The sequence below is a fragment of the Galeopterus variegatus genome, unplaced genomic scaffold (assembly GCF_000696425.1).
Source record: "Galeopterus variegatus unplaced genomic scaffold, G_variegatus-3.0.2 Scaffold2336, whole genome shotgun sequence".
Classification (NCBI taxonomy): domain Eukaryota; kingdom Metazoa; phylum Chordata; class Mammalia; order Dermoptera; family Cynocephalidae; genus Galeopterus; species Galeopterus variegatus.
This window is the reverse complement of record NW_007728447.1, coordinates 35,298-60,713: the sequence shown is the minus strand read 5'-3', so window position 1 is coordinate 60,713 and position 25,416 is coordinate 35,298. Positions and strand designations below refer to the sequence as shown.

Below are 25,416 nucleotides of genomic sequence, written 5' to 3'. Positions count from 1 at the left end.
GATTGTCATCTAAATGATCCAGAATATGCTTATATGAATTTTCTTTAGGCCATTGAAATGAAATTCTAAAATAAAAATTCTCACAGTAACTTTGCAAACTATTTAAACTATACCTCCTATCTTTAACTGGGCAAATACAGGTATAAGTAACCAGTTACCAGTAAGCTTTTAAACTTTAAATATTATTGTAATATAAAGTACTATTAAAAATAATTTTACTGCATAATAAATTTAATATAATTATTGCCTGTGATAACCTGATATTTGTTATCATGAACCTTGGCCAAGACTTTTTTTCATGTTTGTTATCATTTATATAGATGCTCCTTGACTTACAATGGCATTATGTTCCCATAAACTCATTGTAAGTTGAAAATATTGTTAATCAAAAAAATGCACTTAATAGAGTACACCTAACCTACCGAACATGATAGCTTAGCCTAGCTTACCTTAAACGTGCTCAGAACACTTACATTAGCCTACATTTGGGCAAAATTATCTAACACAAAGCCTATTTTATAATAAAATGTTGAATATCTCATGTAATTTTTTGTTCTACTGAATGCATATTGCTTTTGCATCAACATAAAGTTGAAAAATTGTGTCAAACCATCATAAGTTGGGGATAATCTCTGTATACATATTTATGCTACAATCACTGAAAGGTAAAATCGTAACAGTTTTTTTGTTTGTTTCTGTGTAGAGTGCCAATATTTTTATTACCTTAAGTAAAAATTTAAACAATATACAATTCTATACAATTCTTACCAAAAAGGAAATATAGATTTCTGTAAAACTTAAATGGTATATTTATCTTTTCTGATGTCTTTAAGTCTCACTGCCTTCACTTGAATGTCCGATATGCATCTCTTACTCAGCTGTCCAAAGGTAAACTTACCATCTTCATCCCTTCTTACTACCTACTTCCTTTAATGTGTACCCCTTCAATGAATGGCACTCAGTTGCCCATGCCAGAAACCCCTCTCACATATCTCATCTGATTACCAAATCCTGCCAATTCTATGTCATAAATAACTTTAGTCCATATATTTCTCTCTGTCCCTAGCATTCTTGCTGCTTTCTAGCTCTATGGTTCAGTACAGTTGAAATTCTTTCATTAAGTTCTTTCTTGCTTCCAGCCATCTAATATACTGTTAGTGGTATCTAGAACACTATCTCTTCTCCTGTCAGATATCACTTTTTCTACAAAAATCTTTTCTTGTGCAGGTAAGATTCCCTTCTATATGTCTCTGCAGCATTATAAACTTTCTCTATTCTTGCACTTATCACACTGTAAAGACTCTCCCAGGCTAGGCAGTGAGTTCTGTGTGGTCACAAGTAGTCTTTCTTGTTCATGGTTGTATACTGAGCACCTAGTACATAAAAACATCCTAGATAAGTATTTATTGAATCAATGATTTAGTCTCCATCAGACATAAAATATAAATTCTCAGTTTTGTTAAGTGTAATAGTTTCTTTTAAAAGAAAAATGCCACTAGATTCCATTTATTCATTCATATTTATTAAGAACCTATTTTGTGCTAGGAACTGCCCACTAGAACTTTATAGTATAGAGGGAGACACACATAAACAACAAGGAAGAAAGTGCTTAAGCAAGTCTGCCTGGGACTGAGAGGAGATATCTTTCTTTCTTTGTCAGAGTCAGAGCACTTTTCCCGATGCTGTTTGGATAAAAGATCACAAAGAACAATGCTTGCTGTTGTGGACTACATGAGAAGACAAAAGAGGTATTGTAACAAATATTGCTTCTTGAGTTTGGGGATTTACAACTGTAATTTGTTAGTGCTGGCTGAATTTTAACACAATTATTTTAGGTGAAGCTACTACAAAGTGCTATATTTAATATGTGTGATGCTTATATCTCCTTGTAATAATCCATATTCAAAGTGACACTTTGGTTAATTCAGTGTCAGGAACTCTCAGTTCTAGTCCCAGCTGTACGAGTAGCAATATTATCTTTGTTAAATCATGCAGCCTTTTGGGGTTTTAATTTATCTACAAAAGGATGGGAAAGGAGCAAGTGATTTTCCAGGTTACTTTTAGTTGTGTTAACCCCTCTTTTAACTTTCTATTTGCTTTTAGTTCTTAGAAGTAATTAACTTTCTGTTTGCTTTTAGTTCTTAGAAGTAACTAGAGTTGTGAAACATCTCCTTTATGTATCTTTATTATAAAAGTTTCTTTATGTGTGCCATGGTCCTCAAAATCTATGGTAATACTGTGCTATCACAGTGTTTATTTTCACAGTTCTGGTAAATTGTTTTAAAGTATAGTATCTTTGTTCCTATTATTTCTCATGAGATTTCTAACAGTGAGTACAGGAATTACTAGAAGGGTGGTATGACAGATCTCTACTGCTCAAGAGTTGACCATGTGGTATTTCTCTTTCTATGCCTGGCTTATTTCACTTAACACAATTTTCTGTAAGTTCATCCATGTTGCTTGAATGACAGTATTTCATTCTTTATTATGGCAGAGTAGAATGTTGTATAAATATACCACATTTTCCTTATCCAGTCGTCCAACGATGGACATTTAGGTTGGTTCCAACTATTTGGTATTGTAAATAGAGCTGCAATCAATTTGGGAGTACAGGTGTCCCTTCAACATGATGATTTCCATTCCTTTGAGTATATACCCAGCAATGGGATTGCTGGGTCATATGGGAGTTCTGTCTAGCTGTTTGAGGAACCTCCATACCATTTTCCATAATGGCTGCACCAATTTACAGTCCCACCAACAATGTAAAAGGATTCCCCTTTCTCTGCATCCTTGCCAGCATTTGTTATTCTTTGTTTTTTTGATAATAGCCAGTCTAACTGGAGTGAGATGCTATCTCGGTGTGGTTTTGATTTGCATTTCCCAAATGCTGAGTGATGTCGAGCATTTTTTCGTGTCTGTGGGCCATTTGTATATATTCCCTTGAGAAATGCCTATTCAGCTCCTTTGCCCATTTTTTAATCAGTTTACTAGTTTTTTTACCGTTAAGTTATTTGAGTTCCTTGTATATTCTGAATATTAATCCTTTGTCAGATGCATAGTTTGCAAATATATTTTCCCACTCTGTAGATTATCTTTTTGTTGTGTTAATTTTTCTTTTGCTGTGTGTGCAGAAGCTTTTTAGTTTGATACGATCCCATTTGTTTATTTTTCCTTTGGTTGCCTGTGCTTTTGGGTAGTATTCAGAGAGTCTTTGCCCAGTTATACTTCCTGAAGTGTCTCCCCTATGTTTTCCTTTAGGAGTTTTATAGTTTCAGGATGTATGTTTAAGTCTTTAATCCATTTTGAGTTGATTTTGATATATGGCAAGAGATTTGGGTCTATTTTACTTCTTCTACATATGGATGTCCAATTTTCCCAACACCATTTATGGAAGAGGCAGTCTTTTGCCTAGTGTAGGTTCTTGGTGCCTTTGTCGAAGATCAGTTGGCTATAGGTCTATGGGTTGATTTCTGAGTTCTCTATTCTGTTTTGTTGGTCCATGTGTCTGTTTTTATGACAGTATCGTGCTGTTTGGGTTACTACAGCTTTGTAGTATAATTTGAAGTCAGGTAGTGTTATGTCTCCAGCTTTTTTTTTTTTTTTTTTTTTTTTTTTTTTTTACTCAAGATTGCTTTGGCTATTTGGGGTCTTTTCTTGTTCCATATGAATGTTAGGATTGTTTTTTCTATGTGAAGAATGTCATTGGTATTTTGATAGGGATTGCATTGAATCTGTAGATCAGTTTGGGTAGTATGGACATTTTCACAATGTTAATTCTTCCAATCCAAGAGCATGGAATATCTTTCCATCTTTTGGTGTCCTCTTTTATTTCTTTCAACAGTGATTTGCAGTTCTCATTGTAGAGATTTTTCACATCCTTGGTTAACTTTATTCCTAGGAGGTATTTATTTTTTTTGGTGACTATTGTAAATGGGCTAGCTTTCTTGATGTCTTTCTCTGCAAGTTCATAGAGTATAAAAATGCTGATTTTTGTGTGTTGATTTTGTAACCTGTTGCATATCTCAGAAGAAATAGTATAGTAGGCCCATGATTTGAATAGGTGGGAATTGATATCTCATGAGTGTGTATGGTGGGCCCAGTCAGTAGTGGTTGGTAAAGAATGGCAGGGAGAGGTGGAAGAAGAAATGGAAGTTTTTTTTAACCTAAAAGCACTTACATCTTAAAAAACTGTATTTTTCTGTACTCTTCATACCTTTTCACTCCACTCATAGAAGTTTTAGGCCTTTCATGGTCTCTGTTTCTCGTTTCTTTTCTAGTTAGAAAGTTACTGACTGACTTTATTGTCTTGTACCAGATTCTCTTCTGAGAAAGCCCATTTGAAGCTTTAATTGTAGCCGGGAGAATCTGTTTTCTTGGTGTTGGGAAGCAGTTTCACCTTTGGGTCATTCATGTCAGACTTATCATTGAAGTAGAATGGTGCGACATTGGTAGGACTTGGAGAAGATAAAAATTCTTAATATTCAATTTTAATTCTGAATAAAACTTTAAAGAATATTTCTTGAGAAAATATGAATGAGATATAGGAAAAAGGGTAAAGACCTGAGTTCAAGTCCATTAGAAGCTTTATAATCCGGACAAATTACAGCTAGATTTGAACCTAGCTATGTCCTACTCCAAAATTAGTTCTTTTAACTACTACTGCCTTGTTGTTTCTCTATAGGGTTAGTTTTGAAAAAGATGATATCTATGATCCCTTCCAGTTCAGACTTACTATTACCACAGTGGAAGATTTTTATTAAATAACTCAATGTAAGCAATAAACTAAGGAGAAAGTGAGCTGCATTAGGAAACACATGCAATTGCATCTTAGAAGAAACAAGATATTTTCATTAAATTGACTATTTTAAAGGAGATGTTTGTGTTGTTAGATATTCAGTGCAGCCTTTTTAGGCTGTGGTGCGTGGATTTCTTGATGATGGCAGGTATAAACCCCATATTTGTATGGGGTGATAATCCATAGCTTTCATTACATTCTCTGAGGGGTTTGTGATCCAAAAAGATTGAGAAATCGAACTCTTCAGCCATGTTATCTTAGAATGTTTATAGTAGCTGTATGTTCGGAAAATGTGGTTTTGGTTATTTCAATATAATTTTCTGTTTAACTGGCACTTGCTAACACTGTATTCTATATCAACATGCTTTTCTTTTGATATTGAAATTTTAGGAATGGAACAACGTCATGTTTAATTTTTCTTTAGACCTTTTTCAGGAACAGTTTTTGATGATGCTTTCTGGCTGGATCTGAATTACCTAGAGGTTGCCAAGGTAGCTCAGTCTTGTGCTGCTCACTTTACAGCATTGCTTTATGCAGAAATTTATGCAGATAAGAAAAGCATGGATGATCAAGAGAAAAGGTAATAGCATTTAGGATTTTTGGTTTTTAAAATTGCTGTTGACATTGTTTCAATAAAGGTGTATAGTAAAGATTTATTATACCCCGTTCCCCTATTTAAAAGACATTTTATTTTATTTTTATTTTATTTTATTTTATTTTATTTTTTTTGTCTTTTTCCGTGTCCGGCAACGGATCGCAACCCTCAGTGTTGCCCCCGCACCGGACCAGGGACCGGCAATGGGATCGCAACCCTCGGTGCTGCTCCCGCACCTTGCTCAGCCAGTGAGCGGGAACCGGTCTGTATGCAGGATCCGAACCCTCGGGCGGGAGCGCCGCCGCGCTTCCCAAGCGGCGCACTATCCAGTGCGCCACCGGGCCGGCCCTAAAAGACATTTTAGATAAATATTTTGTTTTAAAGTAAAATGATAATAAATTTTTAAAAAGAAATAAGTAATTTCTGCTCAGAAATGAATAGGAATGTTTAATACTTATGTACTGTAAAAATTATACAGAGAGTAAGCTCCTGGAGGAAGAGACTACTTATTTTTCTCTGTATTCCCCTTAATAGCCAGCATTAGCAACTTAATATAAGTGATCAATAAATACTTTTCGAATGATTGAATGTTTCCCTGTTTCAGTCAGATTAGGTTTACCACTAATCCGTCAACTATTCAGAATCCATTTTACTTATTGACTGGAAAGTAATGTGACTGATTTTTGGTCACTAAATAAGTTTCATTTCTTTATTTACCTGTATTTCTAGCTACTTTAATTTTCTCTCTTCTTACTGAATTAGAACTCTTATAAGAATTTAATAAAAATAGTCGTAGGTCATGGTGAGAAAACAGAAGAAATGGTCAAGAAACTAGAAGTGTAAAAATACATACTTTATTATCCCAGCTTCTCTCCTCAAATCTTTGTTCATTTGAAATAGCCTAGTGTTTATTTTTACACTTAGCCTCACTTTCCCACCACAAAAATCAGTCATGTATTAAGAAATCAAAACAGCAGAGATGTATTATGTGGATACATTTATCATTCTTGCTACAAATAATTCTTACTCTAGATTGTTATTAAGCTGGAGGAAGTGTTGTGTTTGGACCATGGAAAGCCAGGAACCAGAGTCCAGATCCTGGTCAAAATGTAATTAACTTAGTAGACTTGGGCCAATTTCTTTCTTTCTTTCTTTTTTTTTTTTCCCTATTTTTAAATTTATTTATTTTATTTTTATTTTTTGTCGGCTGGCTGGTATGGGGATCCAAACCCTTGACCTTGATGTTATAATGCCGCACTCTAACCAGCTTAGCTCAACTGGCCAGCCTTATTTATTTTAAATTACAGCAAAATATACTTAAAATAAAATGTATCATCTTAGCCACTTTAAAGTGTACGGTTCAGTGGCATTACATACATTCATATTGTTATGCAACTATCACCACCACCTATCTCCAAAACTATTTTTATCTTTCAAAACTGAAATTTGAAAGCCATTAAATAATAACTCCCCCCATTCCTCACTTCCCCAGCCCCTGGCAGCACCATTCTAGTTCGTTTCTATGAATTTGATTACTCTATGTACCTTATATTGATTACTGTAGTTTTATAGTAAGTTTTGAAATCAGGAAGTATGAATCGACCGACTTTGTGTTTTTAAGGTTTGTTTTGGCTATTCTGGGTCTCTTACGTTTCCATGTAAGTTTTAGTATCCGTGTGTCTGTTCAGTATCTTACCTCTCTGGTTAATTCCTGCTTTTCAATTGTAGATACTATTCATAATATATAACTGATATGTTCATGATCACTATAAACTTCATATGAAGATAAATATGTTGTCCTTTAAGTACATATTGAGTAAGAAATTGGTTACTGCCTATTCTTAAGAGTCTCTTCAATTTTAGTCAGGGCCTACATACTTGGTAGTAGTATTTATAATCTGAATGTGCTTTAGTTTCTTGGTTCCATAGAATAGTATTGCTTAATAATCAGGAATGAGTAAATTTTTATTTATACTTCAGAAGAGCTAAGTTACTGATTCCTCATTAGTAAGAAATACTGTTCTAAAAGTCACCTTTAATTTGAAGGTGATCATATGGAATATAACAAACTTTTGCAAAATTGCTTGTTTTAAAGCACGTGTGCCTGGATTTTATTTTGGTTAATTTTAGGATAGAGTACTTGACAAATATGGCTTGCTTTGTTGTTGCTTTGACGGTCTGTTTTGTTTTCCCCCCCCCCATGTGTCTGATGGGAAAGGAAGGGTAAAGAGAGAGATGAGGTGAATAGAGGTTAGGGAATGCTAGTTTTCTTTAGTGGCTCAATTAGGTGAGCTGAGGCTTTGTAACTCTAATTGTAAGCAAAATACAGATTAACAGTTTACCGACACTGTCAGTTAAGTCAAGAAAATGGATTGCTCTCTAAATTTCCTATTCAAGTTGTTTAATAACAAAATTTGTTACGCTAGGTATTCCTAGCATAGGTATTCTGTAATACATGTAAAATTTTATTTTATTTGTTAACTTGCTCTTGAGAAAGTATGAGGTTTCAATATTAATGTTCATAATTTTTTTAGAAAAAAGTAAATTTAACTCCTCCAAACAGGATGTAGGCACAACTGTTAGTTCACAACCTTGGTCATCTTAATATTCCTAACACCTGAGGCAGTGCCTGACAGAAGTCTGGGCAACTCCATAAGTATTTGTCACCTGGATGAATTGCAGCCTTAGACTTACAAAGTTATACCCACTAATACTATCTTCCCCCCCTTCAGATTTCTCCTCCAAAAACTAACTTCTTTTTTTATATAACATGCCAATAAGGGAAATATATGTGATAACTACACATAAGGGTCATAAAGGAAAATGGAATATTGTCAGCAGCATTCTGTCACTCATTTCTGTCCTCTATCTCATCCTCCTGTGTTCGTTCCAAGAGGTAAATGTTATCTTGAGTTTTGTGTTTATCATTCCTTTGGATGATATTTTTGCCATATAACTATGAACCCATAAATATTGTTTAGTTTTGTCTATATGTGAGCTTAATAAGAAACTATATGTGGGGGCCGGCCCGGTGGCGCACTGCTACAGTGCGCCGCTTGGGAGTGCGGTGGTGCTCCCGCCAAGGGTTCGGATCCCACATACAGACCGGTTCCCGCTCACTGGCTGAGCGAGGTGCGGGAGCAACACCGAGGGTTGCGATCCCGTTGCCGGTCCCGGTCCAGTGCGGGCGCGACACTGAGGGTTGCAATCCGTTGCCGGACACAAAAAAAGACAAAAAAAGAAACTATATGTGTAATTTTCTGCAACTTTTTTTTCGCTAATTATTTTAATAAGATTTATCTATTCTGTGTGTTGCTCTAGTTCATTAATTTGTCACTGCCATATAATATCCCATTTGGAGAAGATACCACAATTTATTTACCTATTCTCCTATCAATGACATATATCGTAAGTGTACAATTACTGGGTTGCAGGGTATGCAAATTTTCGTCCTTATGAGATAGTGCCAAATTGTTTTTTTAAAGTGGTTATACCAATTTACATACTTATCAAAAATATCAAAAAGCCTTACATTTGAAGGAGGGAGCCCAAATTCGACTATTTCTAGCTTGAGTGAGAAAAGTAAAAAAAAACTGGAATAAGTTTATAGGTAAATAGTAGAGGCACTATCACTCATGATAATATTAATTTTATATATTAGATTTTATAGGCACTATAGCTGTCATGATTTTAGAATTGAATTTACTTATAGAACTGAATTCATATGTATAAATGCATGGTTTAAAGCTTAAGGCCTTAGAGTAGACAAATCTGAGTTCTAATCCTGACTCTCATTTATTACTTTTATAATCTTGGGTTTAAGTGTATCCTACTGATATACTTCCTTCTCAACAGTTAATATTATCAGATTTCTTAATTTATGTCAGTTTATCAGGTGTTAGATGGTGTCTTATTAAGGTCTTAATATGTGTGTCTGTGAATATTAATTAGGGTGAACTTCAGGTAAAACCACTGACAGAATATTTAGGAACTGAATGGGGACGGGGCAGCATATGCTCTATTTTTAAACTGGCCTGCCTCTTTATAAGTAAGCATATTTTGGAGTATTGCCTTTCCATAGATAGGATATTATTATTAAAATGTAATTTTCATTCACAGAATTAACATTCACAAATTTCCATTCTAGGTCTAAGTGGTATTATGCTTTAAAGTATAAATGGTTCATTATGTTTTACTTGCAAACTTCATTAGTTTTTTCTGTCAAAGTCTATAGTACTCGTACATGTATTCATGAGCTTCCAAATAGTATGTTCTCATTAGAGGAAATTCTCTTGTGACAAGCAGAAGTCTTACATTTGAAGAAGGAAGCCAAAGTACAACTATTTCTAGTTTGAGTGAAAAAAGTAAAGAAGAAACTGGAATAAGTTTACAGGTAAATGTTAAAGGCTCTATTTTTTATGGCAATATTTATCTTACACTTTGGATCATTGTTTTGTTATAGATACTGTACAGATGTCATTTGATTTTAAAACTGAAGTTACTTATTGGACTGAACATCATACATATATATTCATGGTGTGAAGCTTAAGCCTTCTAGTAGAGAAACTTGAGTTCTAATCCTGACTCTGCCACTTAATTATATAATCTTGCACAAATTACTTAACCTTTCAAACCTCGAGTTCCTTTATCTGAAAGATGGAAGTAGAGCCACCTATCTGACAGGGTGAGTTTGTACCATGTATTTTCTGCCGTAGCACCCTGTTCATTTTCTCTATAGCACTTATAGTTCATCAATATGTAATTTACTAGTTTACTTGTTTGTTGTATGTAACAGAAGAAGTCTTCTATAAATTTCTTAATATCTACTTTCAGATTGGCCCACTGTCAGGCATTCTTACTGAATTTCTTTTGTCAACTCATTCCTCTACAATGACAATTTCAGCTTCTCCACTTTGCTTAAACCCTCTCATGTTATCTTCTCTCCTTTTTGTTTTCAGCTTGCCTCCTACTTCTTGGAGAAAATAGGAGGCATAGATTAAAAAATCCCAGTTCATCCCACTATCAAATATGGAAATCTCCCTGCATCTGCTCTTGTTGTAGACAAACAGTTTCTCCTTCTATCTGAGGCTAATCCTTCTTCCTGTGCTTTTTTTTTTTTTTTTGATCTGCTCTTTCTTAGAAACTTGATTTTTGAATATGCTGTGCTCCCTCTGAACTGTATTCTAAACATTTTCAAACCTCTCCTGTTAAAAATGTTCCCCTTTCTCACAAACACAAAATTATTTCCTTCTTCTCTGTGTTCTCTTTTAGGTATCACCCTCTCTCTTCCTTCCCTTCACAGCCAGACTTTGTAAAAGAGTTGTCTTTATTTGCTGTCTCCATTTTCTCTTCTTCCATTCATTTCAGTAAAACAGCACTTGCTAATGTCTCCAGTAAACTTCATGTTGCTAAATCTGGTGGTCGCGTTTCATTCCTCTTTTTTCTTAATGTTTTGTTAACACTTCACACCATTGACCATGCCTTGCTTGAAATATGTTCTGTTTACCTTTGACCCAGTCTCCCGATTTTTCTCATTTCCGTTTTGACTTCTTTATAGTGTCATCCTTGCTTACTGAATTTTTGGAGTATCTTCTGTGTACAGGCACTGTGCTAGGCTTAGGTGCTGAATGTTACAACTTGAAGGGCTTGATTTCATGTTTATGAATAGAAACATTTGAGTTAGAATATAGAATTATGCCAATATCAATGAATTTGAATTTAGAAAATATTTCCCAGAGCAAGCACTTAAATTGCACTTAAAGGCACTTAAATTGCTTGATCAGTTTTCTATGCAGTAAAATTTCTGACATTTTCTATTTTGTTTTTTTTCTAATTTTCATTTTTATTTTACTAAGATTGTTTTAAGCAGTATCAATCTCTCCTGTGTAAATTTTACAACAAAGATTTGAGTAATCATATTACTTCTTTATTCATATCAATTTTATAAGTTATAATGCACTTTTGTGTTGGTGGTATAGTGGTGAGCATAGCTGCCTTCCAATTGTAATGCAATTTTGAGTTTTCTTTCAAAGAAAGACCTTTACTGTTACCAGATTTAGTTTTTAAGAGTCAGATTTTGGAGAATTTCATTTTCTGATGTACAGTTTTAGCTTTTGACAGTATTGTTATTTTTTCAAAATTATTTTTGCATGTGATAAAAGCCTGGTAGGTTAGTATTTACTTTTTATCTAACTCATGAAATTGTGAGCAATTTTTCTCAGGTACACTACAATCATTCTGTTGTCTGGGACCAGTCTGTTATGCTGCTGATCCAAATCTTTAGTATATATTTCAATATCATTATATTTTATTTTTATAACATAACATTTAGAGTTGGAAGTTATATGTTGGTAATAATACAATTTAAAATTTGCTGAATTTATAAAGTGTTTTTTCCCCCTCCAAGTTTTGTTGTTTCCTTGTTTTCAGGATCTTCTCTTAGAAATCTACAGAAGTATAGGAGAGCCAGATAGTCTATATGGCTGTGGCGGAGGGAAGATGTTACAACCCCTTACTAGGTAGATTGCATTTTTCTGGATAATGGTGTAGTGATTCTGTTTATGAAGGAGTTACATGCATGTAGAACCCAAAGGAATTTTTACAATCTTTTCTTATAGACTACGAACATATGAACATGAAGCTATGTGGGGGAAAGCCCTAGTAACATATGACCTTGAGACAACAATCTCCTCATCAATTCGACAAGCAGGAATAATTCAGGTACAATTTTTTTTCCTGCTGTGTTAAAGCCTCATTAGTGTAGTGCTGAGATTATTTCAGTGGATAAACTCTAGAGATGAGACTGGAAGTTACCTGTTTTTCAGGCATTGGTCTAGAAACTCAGGAAGACAGAGGAAAGTCAGACAGATAATTGACCTAAAAGATAGTCTGGATCTGTTGATCTTAATCTTGAAAGCTAAACATGTCTTGAGTATATACAATGTGCCAGATAATGTACTTACTGCTTCACGTGGAAAATCTCATGAAAACTATTTCTCATAGTTTGCATTGGAGTTGGTCCCAGAAGCTGTCCTTTCTAGTACTGACTAATACTCATTAGCTTCCATCAAATATTAGAAACTTTTGAGCTCCGTCTGTGTGTCATACTAAACAGTATTTCGGGATTTTAAGCAATATTGTGAGCTAAAATTTTTTAATGTTAATCTTTAAGGTTTAGTGGCTTCTGTTTTGCTAGTTTTCTGTTGATATCTTTTTTTTTTTTTTTTTTTTTTAATAACTCTTGTTTAGGCTTTGCAGAATTTGGGACTCTGCCATATTCTTTCTGTCTATTTAAAAGGATTAGATCATGAAAATAAAGAGTGCTGTGCTGACCTACAGGAACTTTATTACCAAGCAGCATGGAGGAATATGCAGTGGGATCACTGCAGTTCTGTCAAGTAAGAAGAAATCTGAGTTTTGTTAACCCCTTCCCTAAACAACTGTTTTTATATTGTTTTATGAATGTAACAGGAGCTGTGTTTTTTATGTTTTATAGATGTGCAAGCTACAGATATGTCTAAATGCTTAAATAAGATAGCAATAAGCAGTGAACACATCTCTACCCCCACCCCCAAATATTTTTGAAAATGGAAATATAAAAAGTATTTTCCTTTGATAATCTTCTATCTGTTGGACTGAGGAATTCAAAGAAAAGTTTAGGTATTCTTTCCACTCCCTGCTACAAACAGTCAGATAGCACTTTTATTGGCTGGATGGTACACAAAGGACTGCTTATCTTTATGACATTTTCTTTTATTAAAAAAATACAGGTAACTCAGTTACCCAAGAAGATAACATTTATAACCTGCATGTAAGATCACCATGTTTTCTGAATGAAAAGCCAAACATCTAATATAATAAAGGATTTCATATATATGTGAAGTCTTTTGATATAAACACTAAAAAATTAAATCATGTTTAATTGTACATTTAATTGTATTCATAGAAAAAATCTTTCATTACTAAAGTGCCTTTCAGATTTAAAACTATACAATTGCTATGAAATTAGAGATAGGTGCTCTTATACAGTAAAATGTTTTAAAAATAAGCTGGTTCCTGCTTGCCTGTATAAATCAACATATACTGTTCTTCCCCTTGCCTATTTTATTTCAGTCACACAGGCCTTCTCTGTGTTTTTTGATGAGGTCAGGCTGTTCCTAGGCTTTAGATGTATATTCTGTTTTTTCTCCAGTTACCATCTAGATGGCTTCTTTTCACTGAGACTCTAGTTTAATAACATCATATCTTCAGAGAGACCTTTCTTGACTACCCTTTCTAAAGTAGCTACCCATTCTGTTCTGTTACCCTATTTTAATTTTCCACATGTCTCTTGTCACTGTCTGATATTTTTCTTATTTTTTTGTTTATCTTCTGCAAATCAGAACGTAAATTCTGTGAGAGTGGGGACCTGATCTGACTTTGTCCATTAATGGATCCCCTTCATCAAGAACCTGGTACCTAGTGCCTTACACATAATAGGTGTTTCATTGAATAAGTAAATGAAAATATAGCATATTTGGAACCAGGCAAAATATCTGAGAAAATTCCTTTTTTCCTGCTTGAAGTACTTAAATTCTTTGACTCCTACCAAAATTTCTAGAAATGCATTTTTTAAGTGGAGAAATCTTAATTTTAGTTTAAAAGTTTAGTCCCTTGGTGAAGTTATTTATACATGTGCATCTTAGGATTCTCTGTTTTTAAATATATTTTTTTCTTTTATTTTTAAAATCTCACAGCAAAGAAATAGAAGGAACCAGTTACCACGAATCATTGTTTAATGCTCTGCAGTCTCTAAGAGACAGAGAATTCTCCACATTTTATGAAAGTCTCAAATATGCCAGGTATTACAAAAAGACAAAGTTATTGTATTTTAACATATAATGTCATGGCTTCTTTTCAAAACTTGAGGAATAATTTCAACGTAAGGATTGCATTGATGAAGGGATAAAGATTGCCTATGGTCAGGCATTGACATCTCATGCTGTGCCCTCTCTTCAGAAAAAATTCTCTTCAGATCCCAAATCAGTTCTTTACCCTGAGCCCTCAAGAAAGTCTTGGCATTTCCCACTCCTCTGTTCACTTCCTGTATAACTATCCTGAGAATTTTAATCTTGTCTCCTCTAGTGGTTATATGGCATTTACCTCTCTTAGCATTAGTGTTCTAATTTATAAAATGGTGCCTAATGATCAGTACTTAACAGGCTTGTTTTGAGACACAAATGAGAGTGATGCACAAGGAAGTACTTAACTATAATAGGCTAAACAAATGTAACATTTTTGTTTAACAGTGTTTAGTGACCTAATAAATCCTCTATTTATTACAGAAATAATATTTGCTACTATTTATGTGCTCATTATATGCTGGCCACTTTGTTAGACTCTTTCCATATGTGTTCTCAAATCTTCGAAATAACTATGGAAGTGAAAAATCTTAGGCTTAGAGAAGTTCAGTGATAGGCCCAAAGTTACACAGTCATAAGTGGCAGAACTGGGATTTAGATCTAGGTCTGTGTGATTCCAAGGCTTATTTTGTTTCCACTGATATTTTGTATTCACTGTTCTTGTGATTATTAGAGTATTAGATCAGTAGAAAAGTCTATGATGAGAACTCTTTAACAACAAATTTGAACTATTATCTCCCTGAAAACCTCTTCTTTGTTTTCAGAGTGCCTTTTCTTTTTTGCCACTAGAGTAAAAGAAGTGGAAGAGTTGTGTAAGGGTAGCCTTGAGTCTGTGTATTCACTCTACCCCACACTTAGCAGATTGCAGGCCATCGGAGAGCTGGAGAACATTGGGGAGCTTTTCTCAAGGTATGTGATTCATATGACTTATTAATTCTAAAGTGCAACTTTTCTGTTACCAATAGTGACTTTAAAAAATAAAAACTATATAGAGACTAGTTGTAGGTGTGTTTCCTTCCCTTTATCAAGATATAAATTGATTAGCCTAGTGAACTGTGCTCTTCTTAAAATAAACATTTTCAAAAATATTCCTTGTAAAAATTCAGGTTTTTAAAATTCACCTTAATTGTGCTTTCTTCTTTACAGCTTTTTCCCTGTTCTACCCCAGCTAAAATTGTTTCCTCATGTTTTTTTCATAACATGTTTTACTCCATTCTGTTTTAGCACTACATTGCATTAGTGTCATTTTACGTGTACTCTGCCACGCTAAACTAGAAGCTCCCTAGAAGTGGGGACCATTCTTTTGTGCCCAGTGTTTTTTTACTGGTGACCAATATTTGGTAAACATTCAGTGGACAGTGAATGTCAGTTAATTTGGAATAGGTGTTAGGGGAGATTGCCTCTTACAATGGTGAGAAGGAAGTGATCCAGGAATATTGGAAAATGAGATTAGTATGGTTATTCCGGATACTGTGAATCTAAATTCTAATTTTGTCACCCCGATAAAGTCAGAAAGTCTTTAGGTCTCTGTTTCTTCATTTCTAAAATGAGGGATTTATATTTGATGGTCTCTTAACGCCCCTTTTAGCCCTGCCACTCCGAATCATTGTTTTTATTATAAGAAGAAAGAAAGAGGGTATAAATTACTAAGGTCACCATACCTTTATGCACAAATAAAGCTTGGAATATGTTTTGGAAATAGAAAAGAGAAGGAAATTTTAGAGCCAGGAAATAATGGGTTTTTTTTTTTTCAAAATTGCATAGCAGAAGACAAAGACATTAATGTGGCGTTTCTTAGGTAAAGAATAAAGTAACAAAACCTCTTTCTACTTTCATTAATAAGTACATTGGCAGTTCCTACTGCCAGAAATCCAGGAAACTTTCCACTGAAAGAAAGATTTCTTCACTAAAAAAAGAACAGAGTACCTTAAGAAACCTCTAAAGAGTAGTACTGACTCTCTGGCAGGGGAGAGAGGCACAGAGGGAAAGTTTGATGAACTGGTGAACAAATGTTTATGCTCTAGGACTAGATTTTATTTATCTACTTCAACACATATCATAACAAACCAAATGCACATGCAAAAATGAGAATTTAGCTATCTCTATTAAGTTGGATATTAAAGAGATTTGTAAGAATGCAAAGCAGTGTCATTCTCACTAAATTTTGTTTTGTTTTGGGAAGTACAGTTATTTTCCCCCAAAATTGATATTTTGATATATAGTAGATTTATTATTTTTTAAAAATAAAGTAATATGTTTTAGATTTTTTTCAGTTTTACTTTCTAATATGGTAATTATCAATAGATAGAATTCAAAAAATGAAAGCTCTTTGTGGTCTTCAATAATTTGTAAGAGTGTAAAAGGGTTCCTGAGACTAAAAAGTTTGAGACCTGCTGCTATAGGATCATTTTGAGAGGAATTAAAGTTTTGGTTTCTATGAATTTGTGTTGCTCTTTCCTTCCCTATCAAGCAACTAAAAGAGCTTTCATTTCCTACTCATCTCCTCCTCATCATCAGTCTCCCTGCTTCATTTTTTTATTTCTCTCAACATAATAGTCCTGAAGGATTGGACAGTATTGCTTAATTTAATCATCTGGGAATCGTACTATTCATATAAACTAATTTTACAATGTGAATTTTCTAATCTGTTAATAAATAATGTTGTAAATGAAACCTTTGCCAGGATTCCAGCTTTTCCTTAACTGGATTGTGATTTCTTTGACAGTAGCACTGAGTCATCCCCAGTAGGTAACTAATGAATGAGTTTACTTAATTTCCTTGCTGGCATATCCTCATTTATCACAAGGAGCATTGAAGCAGGACTAGACCTATAGACATTCATTATGATAGGTCTGATGAATGTGTTCTCATTTCTTAAGAGTATTTATTTAGAAGTGCTGCTTTTTGTGATTTCAAAGTGTATTTTTAAGAAAATCTTTTAAAGTATTCATCATCTGTGGCCTCTCTGCTGACTTCTTAGAGGTCTGATCACATGGCATTTTGTAGTTTTATAAACTTTGGTCCATATTTAGGATTATTCACAAGTTCCCGTCCTATTGCTACAGAACTTTCTTGTATTATATCTTAAGAACCTGCATAATTTATTTTTCATTCCTCTTCCTTATTTGCTTATGGTCAAGAAGTTGGATGCCAGTTGTACAGAGGTTTATTTTTTTTATTGGCTGAATTAGTGTTTTACTGTATTAAAGCCTTAAAATTACTAATTCATGAACAAGATGTTGTAAAAAGGAGTCTTGAAAATTAGTATTTGTGAAAGAAGTTTAGAACTCTTTAATTTGGCTTTCAGATCAGTCACAGATAGACAACTCTCTGAAGTATATATGAAGTGGCGGAAACACTCCCAGCTTCTCAAGGATAGTGATTTTAATTTTCAGGAGCCTATCATGGCTCTACGCACAGTCATTTTGGAGATTCTGATGGAAAAGGAAATGGAGAATCCCCAAAGAGAATGTTTTAAGGACATTCTCACCAAGCACCTTGTAGAACTCTCTATACTTGCTCGAACTTTCAAGAATACCCAGGTAATAGGATTTAAAATTATGTCATCTCACCTCTTGACCTTTCTTTTTATTACTCAGAAAACAGAAAGCATGAGTTAAAAGGAAATATCATTGAGAGATAGAAATTGCTATTAAAATATTATATAACTTAATTGTTTAAGACTTCCCATTTTGGAATTAGACTGGAGTTTAAGCCTTGGGCAAGGTACCTATCTTCTCTCAATCTCAACTTCCTGTTATAAAATGAGAAGGTACCTAGGTACCTATCTTCTCTCAATCTCAACTTCCTGTTATAAAATGAGAAGGTACCTAACTTACTAGTAACAATTCAACGATTTTATATACTGTGTACATATATATATAGAGACAGACAGACAGACATACAGATGTGGAATAGGAGAATGGAGGGCAGGCAGAGAGGTCCTTAAGAGAGTCCCTGACAAATAGTGAAGTTCTCAGTGAATGGTAGTTGCTGCTTTCCTTATTATTGTTAATAGTGGTAGTAGCAAGAGTAAAGTATTTATTTCTATGTCATTTTTATTTCAGCTCCCTGAAAGGGCAATATTTCAAATTAAACAGTATAATTCACCTAGTTGTGGAGTCTCTGAGTGGCAACTGGAGGAAGCACAAGTGTTCTGGGCAAAAAAGGAGCAGAGTCTTGCCCTGAATATTCTCAAGCAAATGAGAACCTGCATAATTTATTTTTCATTCCTCTTCCTTATTTGCTTATGGTCAAGAAGTTGGATGCCAGTTGTACAGAGGTTTATTTTTTTTATTGGCTGAATTAGTGTTTTACTGTATTAAAGCCTTAAAATTACTAATTCATGAACAAGATGTTGTAAAAAGGAGTCTTGAAAATTAGTATTTGTTAAAGAAGTTTAGAAACTATCTGTTTTTCTTATTTGTAATAATTCTCAGTTCATTATGTGGTAAGTTCATTTAATTTATCCCAATGTTAAACCTTATAACTTTCTGTAGAATTCAAGAAAGGTATGTGGGAAATAAACGTGGAATAACTATTATAAATTTCAAATGGCAAGTAAAAAAAATGAAAGAGGAAATGCATGAGAGAACAAAGTAGAAAAAAAAAGCAAGTTAGAACAACTAGGTTGTCAATCCAAATGCTTTGAAGATATCACATCTAATATTTTATCTAACAATACCTGTTAGGTTATTGCAATCTTGTGTTGCTCCTTCAGCTGTAATCCCAAGCATCTACTGGACAAAGTAGAGGCATTTATAGGAATCATGAAGTGTTCAAGGCTGGGCTGCAATGGTGTCCCTCAGACACATTTTTGCTTAGAGAAGAATATCAACTTACTGTACTTTTCTAGACGTTAGATGCTTATATGATATCCTGTATTATTAAAGAAGTCATCATGATACCAAAGCACTGTGTGCCAGTATGATATGTTTAAATATTGCTTAGCAGTATAGGCTGTGTGGAATTACCTACCCTCTTTGTACCTCAGTTTTCTAATCTGCAACTTGGGGGTAGTAATAATACTCATTTTATAGGATTCTTATGAGGATTAAATGTATTAATATACATAATGCCATTAGGAAGTGCCTGGCATTTATAAGTACTCAATAAATGTGAGTTGCAGGGAATGATTATTTTATACACTGTTTACTTGGAATTGTTAAAATAGTTGTATGGTGAAAGCAGATGAGGAAAAACCTTAAAATGCTTTTTTCCCCTACAGGGAGGATGTTTTTGTAATAGTGATAATAAATTACATTTTTAGATTTTGCTTTTCTTATACAGAATGATCCCAGCCTAAAACTTATATACACAGAATGTCTGAGGGTTTGTGGCAACTGGTTAGCAGAAACTTGCTTAGAAAATCCTGCAGTCATCATGCAGACCTATCTAGAAAAGGTAAGATTTTGAAGCAACCCTTAAGTTAGTTATTTAGCATGAATATACTAGATCTTTTTATCAAGACCAAATGTATTTCAAAAGCAAATAAAAGTATGGTTTTATTTTTCCATATGTTATTACTGCTGAATGGAACAATATATTTCCATATATTACTGTAGAATGAAACAACGTTATAAAAGAAGGAACTTATTTTGAAAGTAAATGCAAGTATGGCTTCCCTGCTCTCCCTACCTCCCACCACCAGTTACTCTTTCAACAAGTTCTTTTTGATAATTTCTCCAATTATTTATCTACAAAAATAGCTGATTAAGGAATATGCAAGTCAACCCTTGCTATTCATTTGTAGCACAACCACTCACGAGCAAGGGCTAGGACTTCAGTACTCTAGCCCACTTGGACCTTCCTATTACTCCTCATTCCTTTAGTTTGGCTAATTTTGGAAATAGTTACCTCACTAAATAAGTGTAAGATGAAAAGCATGATGTTATTTTCTTTAAATTTCATAGAGCTCTTTATTTTTGCACAGTTCCTTACAAATATTAGTTATTTTGGTTATTTCCGCACTGTCAAAGTTGTTTTGAAAAGTCAGGAAAATATACTTCACATAATATAGTGTTTACGTATATATAAGTTAAACTGTAGTGTGTGTATTACCTTGATCTGAGTGATTTTTAAGATGTATTTAGTAGTTGTAACTGTAATTTAAATGATTGTGTTTTCTTGAAGGCAGTGGAAGTTGCTGGAAATTATGATGGAGAAAGCAATGATGAGCTCAGAAATGGAAAAATGAAGGCATTTTTGTCATTAGCACGGTTCTCAGATACTCAGTACCAGAGAATTGAAAACTACATGAAATCATCTGAATTCGAAAACAAGCAAGCTCTCCTTAGAAGGGCCAAAGAGGAAGTGGGCCTCCTTAGGGAACATAAAATTCAGACCAACAGGTAACTAGGTGTCTACAGTGACAATTTTATGTTCACCATTTAACTGAGTGAATGTTTTTGTGTAGAGAGTATGACTTCAGGGCCTGCCCCGTGACTCGCTTGGTAGAGTGCGGTGCTGATAGCGCAAAGGCTGCATGTTCCGATCCTATATAGGGATGGTCAGTGTGCTCACTGGCTGAGCGTGGTGTGGATGACACCAGTCTAAGGGTTGCGATTCCCTTACCGGTCAAAAAATAAAAAGAAAGAAAGTATGACTTCATCTTCTTATCTGACTTAAAGTTTTGTTCACTAAAGCTTGGCTTAATTATATATAGATATTTTTGGCCCTACATTGAGTGGTTAATCACAACTTAAATTAGCATGTAAGACATTCACACATGTTCTTTTATGAAGAATTCATGCTGTGGTTCTAAGCTTATTTGTAGAGTATATAGATGTTAGCTTTTCATTTTGTCTTTTTTGATTTGTTAGTTGGTGTCACAGTTGAAAAAGAGGTAGGTGTTGAGATTAAATACAGAAGAGTTAACCTATTTTGATGTAATTAAATCTCTTTATTTAAACCTGCCTTGGGTCTGTATATTTTAGTGTAAGTAGATAATTAAGTTAACTAAATAGCTTTAAGTAGTGTCTACTTTGTCCTCAGTTGTTGAGGAAGGCTGTGAATTACACAATTAAAACAAAAGTAAATTTGTTCCCTTTATAATCTTAGAATTTTGCTTTTTCTCCTGGGATGGACGTGTGATTTTTTTTGATTCATGTTGTATGTCACGTATGATTTTGTAATTCTGTAAAAATTTTATGGCTTTTGTGTTTTACTTTAATTATCCAATTCAAGATACACCGTAAAGGTTCAGCGAGAGCTGGAGCTAGATGAATGTGCACTCCATGCACTGAAAGAGGATCGTAAACGCTTCTTATGTAAAGCAGTTGAAAATTATATCAACTGCTTATTAAGTGGAGAAGAACATGATATGTGGGTATTCCGACTTTGTTCTCTCTGGCTTGAAAATTCTGGAGTTTCTGAAGTTAATGGCATGATGAAGGCAAGTCTTATTCAACCCAATATTCTAGCCTGTGCTTTAAAAACTTAGACATAAGCCCCATGATGTCAGAGACTTTATATGTGGGTACTTCAAAAAGTTCATTGGAAGATTTGTATTATCTTTTAATTCTATTTTGCCATGAAGTTTGAAGTATCCTCATATATCCCTTTGTATTTAGCACTTGGTTTGATGTTCTGTACATAGATAAGCTCTAAATGATACAGGTTTGTGTGATGGTGAGAGAACTTAGGTCAGTCTTTTCCTACATCTTTGCAATTATCATAGGAGAATGCCCTGAATGGGGTACCAGATTGGGGGTTTGGAAAGCTATGAAAGATGATGTGATCACAGGTGAGTTTTTCCACCTGCTTTATGCTTGCCTGGTATTTTTACAGTGAATTGCTTTCGTAGATGGAAAAAAGATACTTTAAAGAAAATACCAAGACAGCAATATTTCATAAGTTTTTATTTTAAAATCTGAGATTTTAGTGATGACACCTATGTTAAAGTTATGTTGATAAGATATATACTGTCTGTCAGTCAATTTGTAGGTTAAAGGTAAAATGGTTCTCTTGGATGAAAAGAATAAGACTCATAGTAGATACAACTCTGCTGTAGTACACACTGAGTTCTGTTATTTTGGGCATTTAGGAAAAAATAATTATTCCATTTTATTGTACACTGATTTCTCAGGAGTGAATGAATATCATAGTAGCACTCAGATCCACATTTCTCCTTCTTAGATTCACTGGAACATAAGCAGTGCCAAGTATTCCAGTTCTGAATACAATTTAATTTAGGACAAAATACTTTGACTTACCAATGAATTTATCTAGAATCCCCATTAGAAAGACTTTCACAGATAGGAGAAGTGACAAGGAAGAAAATGTGGTTAGTGAAGTTTTATTAACCACTAGATTGTGCTAGTAGAAGATTATTATGTTAGAGAATTTGCTTGACAATATTTGAAGTTCATTTTTCTTAATTTTGTATTTATTTTTAATGATAGAGAGATGGAGTGAAGATCCCATCATATAAATATTTGCCTCTTATGTACCAACTGGCGGCTAGAATGGGAACCAAGATGATGGGAGGCCTAGGGTTTCATGAAGTCCTCAATAATGTAAGTAAACCTGAAAATAAAAACACAATAATTGTTTTGCTTTTATATTTTTATATACTATATAAAGTATATACTACTGTTCCTCTCTGGGAAGTAGAAATACAAAATTTTGTATTTTGTCTCTTCTCCGTGTTACTCAGTTTCTCTCTCTTCTTCCTCATATGCCTCTTTATCTGTCTCACACACACAGACATACACACACTTCACCACTGCAGTATCTAGGCAGCAACACATTTTAATATTAAGCAAAATGAAAAATGTTGTGAATTTTCTTTGTTTATTTGCATAAAACCAATAGTTTTAATTTTCTTACAGCTCATCTCTAGAATTTCAGTGGATCACCCCCATCATACTTTGTTTATTATACTGGCCTTAGCAAATGCAAACAAAGATGAATTTTTGACCAAACCAGAGGCAGTAAGAAGGAGTAAAATAACTAAAAATGCACCTAAACAAAGCTCTCAGCTTGATGAGGTATTTGGATTAAACATACATACCTTTTTGAATTATGATATTCATTCTTTCCCAGAATATTTCTTTCTTAAGTTTCAGAGATTTCAAGAATGTGTTTTGCTGACAGTATTTAGTTTTTAAGTCCTTTGTTATTATGATGCCACTTAAGATTGATTCAAAATTCCAGAATATTTCTCAAAGCATAGGAGATATCAGTAGTATTTTACTTTTTTTTCTCACAGCAACAGGCAAAGGAAAAAAACAGTTTTTTGAAAGGCACTTAAGTCGTTGACTCTTGAGATTATTATACCTTTGATATATTTCATTCATACCGTGACCGTTTTTTTGTATCTGAGGAACTACAGTCCTTCTGTTGTCTAGATCTGCATAAATTCTGGTTTTTACTTTTTATAATTCTGAGAAGTGTGACTGTTGGGTAGTTCTTTATGTAATGTTTTTTCTTTCTTTCATTCTTTTTTTTAAAAAATTAATAGGATCGAATGGAGGCTGCAAACAAAATCATACATACAATCAGAAGTAGGAGACCTCAGATGGTCAAAAGTATTGAGGCACTTTGTGATGCTTATATTATATTAGCAAACTTAGATGCCACTCAGTGGAAGACTCAGAGAAGTACGTGTTTTAAAGAATGAGTGTTGCTTTCTTGCTATGTTATTCACTGTAAAGATATATTAATTACAAATCTTAATATGTAAATCTGTTTAAAATCACAAACAATGCTGTAATTACAAATATAAAGATGTTGGTGGTTATAATTCACACGTGATACAAAAACTTAACTTTTATCTAATTACTCCAATATCCATTAGTTACTTTTTCAGTTAATATCTTTTAGTGGAACTGATAATAAGTGACTATAATAAATTACTTATTTGATTTCTTCTGGTAATATTTGGGTGCAAATACTTGCTGCAGAGAAATGGATAGTGGTAAGTCTATTAAGATAACTGGATAACTGAGAGTTTCCAGGGTCAAAGGTTTTTTAAATGATAAGGTTATTCACTGTGCCCTGGGACTTAAAAACAAAAAGGCCATATCATTTTCTCCATAGGTGCTAGAATGTCTTTATTTGATCGCTCTTTTTGTTTTGTTGGTTCAAATGATTATAAGCTACTGTAATATTTGGTTTTGTGACTGGCCTCTAAATACGCATTCGCTACTAAGAATCTCTCTCTCCATACTTTAACAATTGTTTTCCTTTTTCTATTCAGTATCTTCAAGTTTAAATCCTTATTACTTTAAAATAAGAATGGGACTTCACATAGTATTTCTCTAAGCAAACAAAGAATATTGTCATGTTTTTTTAGTTGCATTTAATAGTAATGTGACAGGAGTACATTATATATGTGCTATGCTAACTATTATGTAATTATTTTAATATGCTCAACCTGGTCCCTTAGGTAGAATCTGGTCTAATTATTAGTGCAAGGTAACCTGCAAATCAATTTGCAGACCACATGAATCATTGCTAAGATCTGACGCTGAGATGCGTTGTGGCCCAAGCCCTCGGTCTTCATTTCTAAATTGGGGCATGAATTAAGATTAACCACAAGTTGCCTGTGGGATCTGCTGAATACTCCTGCTTCACCTTCATGGCTGTTCCTCAGTTTGCAGTTATCACTAATATCTTTTTATTTTTAAATATAGAAGGCATAAATATTCCAGCAGACCAGCCAATTACTAAACTTAAGAATTTAGAAGATGTTGTTGTACCTACTATGGAAATTAAGGTAATTTATCATTAACTCTTTTGATTTTTTAAATTAAATTCCTCTCTATTAGATTGAACCATTTAAGGTAGCTACTTTTATATAGGTCAAAAGTGGTTAAATATTGGCAATTTCATGTGTTTCAACCTTTTTTCTGCATTAGATTCCCTTTGCCCAAGACTTAAGATACTCAAAGGCTTCTCCTGCTTTCTTTTTATTTGCCTTCAGTTTTAAACTTCCCATCTTATGTATGAAGGTCTATAGACTATTCACTTCATTGGCCAGGAGGAAAGCTTCCATGTCCTTATGAGAAGATTAATTTTTGACTGGGCAAGAAAGTTTCTACTTTTCTAGTTTTTTTATATTGTTTTTAAATTTTTGTATGCAGGAAAATATATTGGCTGTGATATATTACAGTATTAAGTAA

The 25,416-nt window shown here is 33.8% G+C and overlaps 1 protein-coding gene across 1 annotated transcript in view; it reads left to right on the top strand.

The window, feature by feature from the left end:
* Positions 1 to 25,416, top strand: part of ATM (ATM serine/threonine kinase) — a 128,450-nt gene that overhangs the window by 78,372 nt on the left and 24,662 nt on the right. Inside the window, exons 39-56 of the mRNA XM_008581365.1 lie at positions 1,661 to 1,748; positions 5,220 to 5,375; positions 9,696 to 9,783; positions 11,820 to 11,908; positions 12,008 to 12,110; positions 12,639 to 12,787; positions 14,126 to 14,230; positions 15,080 to 15,199; positions 17,598 to 17,832; positions 18,358 to 18,496; positions 18,544 to 18,572; positions 19,580 to 19,693; positions 20,423 to 20,640; positions 21,476 to 21,683; positions 22,693 to 22,806; positions 23,122 to 23,280; positions 23,754 to 23,892; positions 24,928 to 25,010. Coding sequence (XP_008579587.1) covers positions 1,661 to 1,748; positions 5,220 to 5,375; positions 9,696 to 9,783; positions 11,820 to 11,908; positions 12,008 to 12,110; positions 12,639 to 12,787; positions 14,126 to 14,230; positions 15,080 to 15,199; positions 17,598 to 17,832; positions 18,358 to 18,496; positions 18,544 to 18,572; positions 19,580 to 19,693; positions 20,423 to 20,640; positions 21,476 to 21,683; positions 22,693 to 22,806; positions 23,122 to 23,280; positions 23,754 to 23,892; positions 24,928 to 25,010 — 2,336 coding nt within the window. The remainder of the gene's footprint in view (positions 1 to 1,660; positions 1,749 to 5,219; positions 5,376 to 9,695; positions 9,784 to 11,819; positions 11,909 to 12,007; positions 12,111 to 12,638; positions 12,788 to 14,125; positions 14,231 to 15,079; positions 15,200 to 17,597; positions 17,833 to 18,357; positions 18,497 to 18,543; positions 18,573 to 19,579; positions 19,694 to 20,422; positions 20,641 to 21,475; positions 21,684 to 22,692; positions 22,807 to 23,121; positions 23,281 to 23,753; positions 23,893 to 24,927; positions 25,011 to 25,416) is intronic.